Raw genomic sequence first — 8977 nt, forward strand, 5'->3', positions numbered from 1 at the left:
CGGCTCATTTTTTGATTTATGTAGAGATGAGGTCTCGCCAAGTTGCCCAGGTGGGTCTCGAACCCGTGGGCTCAGGCAATCCACTCACCTCAGCCTCCCAAAGCACTGGGATTATAGGCTGAGCCACCGAGCCCAGCCTCCTATGAACCTGTTATAAATGAGTTCAACCTCCAGGAGAAATGGCCTCAAGAATCCCACTAAATGCAAAGTCTGGAGCTTTGAGTCTTAGTCCCAAATCGGCCATTAGTCAGTCTTGTGGCCGATGGCAAGGCACACCTCATTTGGAGTCTTGGTAGCCTTGTCTGCCCTATACAAGTGTCATTTTTTTTTTTTAGTTGGAGTCTCACTCTCTCACCCAGGCAGGAGTACAGCGGCACGCCCACGGCCACCCCAGTGTTGACCTGCTGGGATCCGGTGATCCTTCCGCCTTAGCCTTCCAAGTAGCTAGAACTACAGGCACGCGCTCCCACACCTGGTTAATTTTTTATTTATTGTAGAGACGAGGTCTCGTCAAGTTGCCCAGGTTGGTCTCAAACTCACAGACTCAGGTAATCCACTCACCTCAGTCTCCCAAAGTGCTGGGATTACAGGCTGAGCCACTGAGCCCGGCCCACAAGTGTCATTTTAAAGATCAAATGCTGAATATAAAGTGCTTTAAAACTTGCAGGCACAGTAAAAACAGGACGGTATTATGAGCACTGAGAGAATGTCTGCTCAATCTTACCCAAACTACAAAATATACCAAGGAGAAGCAAACTATATCACTGGCCAATCTCATTCTTTCAGTCACAGAATCTGAAAAGATCTTGGCAATTATCTGGTCCAGCTTCCTATATGGTACATGACGCTCCTCTATAATATTCAAGATAAGTAGTAGTCTGACTTTTGCTTGATCAGAGAACAGATAATTCACTATCTCAGATTGTATTTCATTTGATTTTTGGAAAGCTTTAACTATTAGAAACTTAAGTCAGACTCCCTCTAATTTCTTCTGCTTAATCTAAAATCAGCACAGTGTGTTTGATAAATATTAGTTGAATGAATAAATGCACAGTTTAGAATAGACTGAATTCCTCTTTCACCCAAGACTTTCAAGAAGATAACTATTACAACTCCTCTGAGTTTCTTCCTCTATATAATAAACATCCTTAGTGCCATCAGCCGTTTCCTCACTGCTAAAAAGAATATGTGTCTTGGATTTAATTCAAAACCAGCCCCAAACTAGCTCTAAATCTAAGTTTAAATATAACCCTCACACTACCGCTAATCCTCCATCCCAGCCTTGACCCTTAATCCTTCTTCTAACTTATCCAATTTCTTTTTTATTTATTTATCTTTTACAAACCCTTGTGTCGAGGGCTGATTTTCTTTTTTCTTCTTTTTCTTTTTGAGTTGGAGTCTCACTCTGTTGCCCAGACTGGAGTGCAGTTGCCGCTCCCGGCCACCGCAGCCTCAACCTGCTTATTTATTTATTTATTTATTTATTTATTTATTGAGTTGGAGTCTCACTCCGTCACCCAGACTGGAGTGCAGTCGCCGCTCCCAGTCACCGCAGCCTCGACCTGCTGGGCTCCGGCGATCCTTCCGCCTTAGCCTTCCAAGTAGCTGGAACTATAGGCACGTGCTACCACGCCTGGCTGATTTTTTGATTTATTGTAGAGATGAGGTCTCCCCAAGCTGCCCAGGTGGGTCTCGAACCAGCAGGCTCAGGCAATCCACTCACCTCAGGCTCCCAAAGCGTGGGATTACAGGCTGAGCCACCGAGCCCGGCTATATCAAGTACCTTAATCTCGCTGAACTGGGCTACGTAGTTTTCCATGGTCCTCAAAGCCTGGTCAGCCAGTTTCTCTTCATAGTCTTCCCAAAGGAGATCATTATTCTATGGGATAGAAGCAGAAGCTGGTGAAGGTTCCACTTCTCCACAATTGCCTACAAGGGAAATAGCCAAATGCTCCCTGCAAAATGCTTTTTTTTTTTGGATTCTGGGGGAGAGTCAGAGAAACAAGAGAAACGGCTCCTGCCCCATGAACAGCTCTATAGGACACTGGGATCTATATATGAATGGCTCTATAGGACACTTAATCCAGGGATTCAGAACAGGACACATGGTCGAAGCCTCGAACTCTGGAATTTAGAGTGTGGGAAGGTTCGGGAGTGAATAACTACATGACGTTAGTTTTCAAAACCAGCCATTCTTCAGGAGGTAAAACTTCCATATGGTTTTAAGGAGGGGACAGGGGTCAAAACCAGACGGCTCCACAGAGCGAGGAAAGTGTGTTTTGACCTTTACAGCCATAGCTTTTTCCTACTACCCAGAGGCTGAGGCTACACAAACGGGCAGTGAGAGCTGGCTCCTTTGTTTTCCTGTTTTCTTGGATGAAGAAGCTAGGCTGAGGCTAAGATGAGAACAGGAGTAAGGGCTGAAAAGTCATCAGGCCCAAACCACCCTCACCCCGACGATGGCCTTCAGCTCCTCATGGCCGTCCCACTCGCTGCTGTAGATCTCCTGCAGGGTTTCTGACACTTTCTTGGAACTTTCGTGCATCACTGAAAGAAGAGAATCCAATCCTGTCATAGCTTGCCCAAAAGAAGTTTGGGGTAATCACACAGGTAACAAATCAGCAGGTAAAGTTCAGAAGAACACATGCAGAAGGCTTGAGTGATGGAAGCCAAATGTAGCTGGGACAGGAAAAGTTACCCATAACGTTCTAGGAGTCAAGGGCAGACAGGCATCAAAATCCCAGGTACAGGCAACTCTCTTTCAGGTCCCCTCCCACTTGGGAGCTTTTTTTTATTCTTAATAAACTCCTGCTTTCTCACCAAAAAAAGAAAGAAAAATAAAAACCAGGTACGGGCCGGGCACAGTGGCTCACACCTGTAATCCCAACACTTTGGGAGGTTGAGGTGGGAGGATTGCCTGAGCCCACGGGTTCAAGACCAGCCTGGGCAACTTGGTGAGACCTCATCTTCACAATAAATAAAAAAATTAGCCAGGCATGGTGGTGTGCGCCTGTAGTTCCAACTACTTGGAAGGCTGAGGTGGAAGGATCTCCTGAGCCTAGCAGCTCGAGGCTGCAGCAGCCGTGAGTGTGCTATTGCACTCCAGCCTGGGCGACAGAGTAAGACTCCAACTCAAAAAAAAAAATTCAGGTACGGCTGTTTTTCTACCCCTTGAATCTTTTAGTAGCTGTGTAAATGCCCCGTAGACTCTCCAGTGTTGCCATACCCACCTTTGACAGCACTAAGGAAGTTCTTCAGGTCCTTGTACAGCTTGTGGCCTTCTGCCTGAAAGGGAAAAGTACATTTGGTGACTAAAGAGAGACACATCAAAAGATGCTTCAGAGGTCAAAGTGAAAAAGTAGGTTAAAAGCAGAAATCATGGCTGGGCACGATGGCTCAAGTCTAATCCCGGCACTTTGGGAGGCGGAGGTGAGAGGATTGTCTGAGCTCACAGGTTCGAGACCAGCCTGAGCAAGTTGGCAAGACTTCATCTCTACAATAAATAAAAATATTAACCAGATGTAGTGGCGTGTGCTGTGGTTCCAGTTACGTGGAAGGCTGAGACAGAAGGATCGTCTGAACTCTGTAGGTCGAGGCTGAGGTGGCTGTGAGTGTGCCACTGCACTCCAGCCTGGGTGAAAGAGTGAAATTCTGACTCAAAAAAAAAAAAAAAGCAGAAATTTCTTCAAATATTCACCATTGCTATAAATTAGTCTTTACTCTCGATCTACAAGTTGTAAAGTTGTAGGTCATCTCTTTTACTTTTTTTTTTTTTTGAGTTGGAGTCTCACTCTGTCACTAAGACTGGAGTGCAATGGCCGCTCCCGGCCACCATAGCCTCGACCTGCTGGGCTCTGGTGATCCTTCCGCCTCAGTCTTCCTAGTAGCTGGAACTACAGATGTGTGCTACCACGCCCGGCTAATTTTTGATTTATTGTAGAGATGAGGTCTCGTCAAGTTCCCCAGGTGGGTCTCGAACCCGCAGGCTCAGGCGATCCACTCACCTCGGCCTCCCAAAGTACTGGGATTACAGGCTGAGCCACCGAGCCTCGCCTCCTTTTTTTTTTTTGAGTTGGAGACTCACTTTGTCGCCCAGGTTGGAGTGCCAGGGCACATTCACAGTCACCACAGCCTTGACTTGCTGGGCTCAGGCGATCCTTCCGCCTCACTTTCCAATTAGCTGGAACTACAGGTGCAAATCTCCACATCCAGCTAATTTTTTGATTTATTGTAGAGATGAGATCTCACCAAGTTGCCCAGGCTGGTCTCGAACCCGTGGGCTCAGGCAATCCTCTCGCCTCGGCCTCCCAAAGTGCTGGGATTACAGACTTGAGCCACCGCACCTGGCCTATGTCAGTTTTTAAGACGGGAGATTGCAAGAGCTCCCATTGCACTGGCATGCCTTCCTTCTAGTGAACAAGGGCCTGTGCCCAGGTTCCTTGCCTGAAACTTGTGTCCTCTGTGAGACACGATCTATGTGGCCCTCTGGCTTACTCCTCCTCTCTGGGTAGAGAGACTGCTACCATCTTCCACAGACCCGGGCCCTCTTCCTTCTTGGAACCCTCAGATGTTCCTCTCTGTCCCAACAGCATCCTATACCTGCCTCACTTTACCCTTTCCTTCTGTCGGTCACCTGCTTTACACTTCTCTTTCTTTTCTTTTTTTTTTTTTTTGAGTTGGAGTCTCACTCTTGTCACCCACACTTGAGTGCAGTGGCCGCTCCTGGCCACCGCAGCCTCGACCTGCTGGGCTCCGGGGATCCTTCCGCCTCAGCCTCCCAAGTAGCTGGAATTACAGGCATGCGCTACCACGCCCGGCTGATTTTTTGATTTATTGTAGAGATGAGGTCTCGCTGCCCAGGCGGGTCTCGAACCCGCGGGCTCAGGCAATCCACTCACCTCAGCCTCCCAAAGGGGCGGGATTACAGGCTGAGCCACCAAGCCCAGCTTACGCTTCTTTCAAGGAGCCTCGTCATTGACTCCTCTTCTGTTCCAGCCCCAGTGTCTTCACCTGCAGTTCTATCTATCCTGCTTCTAGCTTTGCTTCTGTGTCTGAATTCTCATTTTTTTAGGCTAGGAACTCCCAAGTGCAGACTAGAGAGTCTAAATATGAAGGGTGGCCAGGCATAGTGGCTCATACCTGTAATCCCAGCACTTTGGGAGGCCAAAGCAGGAGGACTATTTGAGCCCAGGAGTTCGATACCAGCCTGGGCAACATAGGGAGAACCTATGTCTACAAAAAATTTAAAGAATCAGCTGAGTTTGGTGGTGTGTGCCTGTAATCCTAGCTACTCAGAAGGCTGAGGAAGGAGGATCGCTTGAGCTCAGGAAGTTGAGGCTGCGGTGAACCATGACTGAACCACTGCACTCCAGCCTGAGAGACAGAGTGCGACTGACAAAAAAAAAAAAGTCCCTTTCAAGGGGCTGATTGTCAAGTTGAAGGGACACAAGGACACAGATAGTCTCAAAGGAGTCAAAGGCACTGCTAGAAAGACAGGAGAATTGCGACTACGTACTGTCACAGCAAATAAGGGTCAAGAGAATATCACAGAAGCACTCAAGAAGCGTCATACTACAGAGAAGTTAGAATGCAGGAAGAACTGATAAAATTCATCGGACTTAGGAACTGGAGGGCTCTGGTGACCTTGAGAAAGCACTTTCAACAGCATAATGGAAGCTGGGCTCAGCCTGTAATCCCGCGCTTTGGGAGGCTGAGGTGAGTGAATTGCCTGAGCCCGTGGGTTTGAGACCCGGCTGGGCAACTTGGCGAGACCTCATCTCCACAATAAATCAAAAATTAGCCAGGCGTGGTAGCATGCGCCTGTAGTTCCAGCTTCTCAGAAGGCTGAGGCGGAAGGATCGCCAGAGCCCAGCAGGTCGAGGCTGCAGTGGCCAGAAGCGGCCACTGCACTCCAGTCTGGGCGACAGAGTGAGACTCCAACTCAAAAAAAAAAAAAAATTGTCTTGCATAATTTCTAAAAATAAAACTCTTAGGCCAGGCATGGTAACTCAAGCCTATAAATCTCAGCACTTTGGGAGGCTAAGGCAAGAGGATTGCCAGAGCTCAGGGGTTCGAGACCAGTCTGGGTAACTTGGTGAGACCTCGTCTCTACAATAAATCAAAAAATTAGCTGGGCATGGTGGCGTGTGCCTATAGTTCCAGCTACATGAAAGGCTGAGGCGAAAGGATCGCCTAAGCCCAGCAGGTTGAGGCTGTGGTGACTATGAGCAACGTGTCACTGCACCCCAGCTTGGGCAACAGAGTGAGACTCCTACTCAAAAAATAAAATAAAATAAAATTCTTAACTTTTTCCCCATTAGATATCACATGACCTGAAAAATCAGATCAGCAATCATGCCTACCATGCTTGATCACAGACTGCTCAAAACTACAGGGCAATGTTGACAGAGTCCAGAAATGTGAGTGCTCTCTGTTCTCTGCACCTCACAAAGGCCACGTCCATTTCCATATTTCACAACCATGCTTCTTAGTCACAAAGTTCTCCTTGATGCTCCTGCTCTCCTCTGAGAAAGTGAAGTATGGGTGTGTGTGTGTGGAGGTGGTTAGTGGTGATGGTGGGAGCACGGAGGAAGGTGGCATAGCACCAGGTCCCACATTCCTGCTCTGATCTGTCCGTCCTCCCCTGAAGTACCTCCAGGCTGGATGACTCCAGCATCCTTCTCCTTCCAGACAGACGCAACTCTCGCGGCCTTAAGGGTCTCACTCGTCTGAGAGTCAGGAAACTTGGCCCCACTCCCAACTAGCAAGTTATTCCACTTCTCTGGCTTCAGTTTCCTCATCTGTAAATGAAGACTCTAAATCTCAGGATTTGATCACTTCTGCTCTCTGAATCCTTGCCAACTTCTTGGTATTGCCCTAAAGAGTCTGAGTCAGCCCTTCCCACCCCTTACATAAACAGTCCCAGCCCTCGGTGAATGAACCACTCACTCCAGAAGCTCGTCTTAAGCAGTCTGGTTGACAGAGCTAGGCCCTAAAAGACTGGGGCACTGAGGATGGAGAAGGTCCTTGTCCAGAGTTCCCCACTTGCTAGAGAAAGATCAATTCAGATACTCAGCAAAACAAGTGTAAATAACGTGACCAAACCCTGAGCAAGTGTTCAAAGCACTTGATCTGACAGAGATCCAGTAGGGAAATATGAAGCTAGATTACAAGTCTTGGGGGTTTTTTTTTTTTTAGTCAGTTTCACCTTGTCGTCCAGGCTAGAGAACAGTGGCATGCTCCTGGCTACCACAGCCTCGATCTGCTGGGCTCAGACAATCCTTCTACCTCACACTTCCAAGAAGTTGGAACTATAAACATGCGCCACCATGCCCGGCTAATTCTTTGATTTATTGTAGAGATGAGGTCTCACCAAGTTGCCCAGACTGGTCTCGAACTTGTAGGCTCAGGCAATCCTCTCACCTTGGCTTCTCAAAGTGCTAGGATTACAGGCATGAGCAACCATGCCCGGCAAGTCTTGGTTTTTTTGTTTTTTTGGGGTTTTTTTTTGAGTTGGAGTCTCACTGTCGCCCAGACTGGAGTGCAGTGGCCGCTCCCGGCCACCGCAGCCTCGACCTGCTGGGCTCCGGCGATCCTTCCGCCTCAGCCTTCCGAGTAGCCGGAATTACAAGCATGCACTACCACGCCCGGCTGATTTTTTGATTTACTGTAGAGATGAGGTCTCGCTGCCCAGGCAAGTCTCGAACCCGGGGGCTCAGGCAATCCACTCACCTCAGCCTCCCAAAGCACAGGATTACAGGGTGAGCCACCGAGTCCGGCAAGTCTTGGTTTTAACTGCAATGACTTAGAAGTAGCTACCACTACCAGAAACAAGAGGCTAAAGTTCCACTTGAGGAAAATCATTCTTCCTATGTAATATGTTTTAAAGAGAAGGAAAAGGGGAAACAAGCAGACGCTCAAAGAAAAATGACCTATGGAAATTTGACCAGGAACCTAGGCCAGGGGCAAGGCCTTGCAATCAGACTGGGAAGTTTAGGATTGATAGAAAATGGTGTTAATAAAAAGTTTAGGCTGGGTGCAGTTAGCTCATGCCTGTAATCCCAGAACTTTGGGAGGTTGAGGCAAGAGGATTGCTTGAGCCCAGGAGTTCAAGATGAGCCCAGACAATATGGTGAGATGCCTGAAGTTCAGGCTACTTGGAAGGCTAGGCGGAAGGATGTCAGGAGCACAGCAGGTCGAGGCTGTGGTCCAGGGTTCCCCACTTGCTGGAGAAAGATCAATTCAGATACTCAGCAAAACAAGTGTAAATAATGTGACCAAACCCTGAGCAAGTGTTCAAAGCCCACCAGGAGCGTGCCACTGCCCTCCAGCTTGGGTGACAGAGTGAGACTCCAACTCAAAAAAAAAGAAGAGTTTTCTCTGTTCCCAACCTAACTCTATTTCATTTTTCAAATAAAACATCCCTCCTTAAGTGATGTTTTTTGTTTTTTGAGTCGGAGTCTCACTCTGTCACCTAGGCTAGAGTAAATAGCATGCTCATGGTCATCGCAGCCTCGACCTGCTAGGCTCAGGCAATCCTTCCACTTTAGCCTTCAAAGTAGCTGGAACTACAGGTGTGTGCCACCACGTCCTGCTGATTTATTTGATTTACTGTAGAGACAAGGTCTCACCGAGTTGCCCAGGCTGAACTCTAACCCCTGAACTCAGGCAATTCTCTCACCTCAGTCTCCCAAAGTGCTGGGATTACAGGCATGAGCCACCACACCCGGCCAAGTGATATTTAGATGATGGGCTTACACGGGGAATGCTGAGAGCACTGTCCCATCTGATCCTCATTTTTGATGGCCTTTCTTCATCTCTTATCCTTTCTGCCTGCATATGTGCTCTAAGAGAGGAGACTGAGGGACAGAAGGGTCAAGAGTCAGAAGCCTAGCCGGGTTCGGTGGCTCAGCCTGTCATCCCGCGCCTTTGGGAGGCTGAGGTGAGTGGATTGCCTGAACCCGCGGATTCGAGACCC

General features: G+C 48.2%; 1 protein-coding gene across 1 annotated transcript in view; it reads right to left on the bottom strand.

Moving 5' to 3' along the window:
• Window positions 1-8977, bottom strand: part of BIN2 (bridging integrator 2) — a 47423-nt gene that overhangs the window by 27867 nt on the left and 10579 nt on the right. The window contains exons 4-6 of the mRNA XM_021711874.1: window positions 3231-3285; window positions 2453-2547; window positions 1784-1879 (exon numbers count right to left, since the gene is read on the bottom strand). Of these exons, the coding sequence (XP_021567549.1) occupies window positions 1784-1879; window positions 2453-2545 (189 nt within the window). The 5' untranslated portion in view covers window positions 2546-2547; window positions 3231-3285. The remainder of the gene's footprint in view (window positions 1-1783; window positions 1880-2452; window positions 2548-3230; window positions 3286-8977) is intronic.

This window comes from Carlito syrichta, unplaced genomic scaffold (genome assembly GCF_000164805.1).
Source record: "Carlito syrichta isolate Samal-C Ts95f unplaced genomic scaffold, Tarsius_syrichta-2.0.1 Scaffold302820, whole genome shotgun sequence".
Taxonomy (NCBI): domain Eukaryota; kingdom Metazoa; phylum Chordata; class Mammalia; order Primates; family Tarsiidae; genus Carlito; species Carlito syrichta.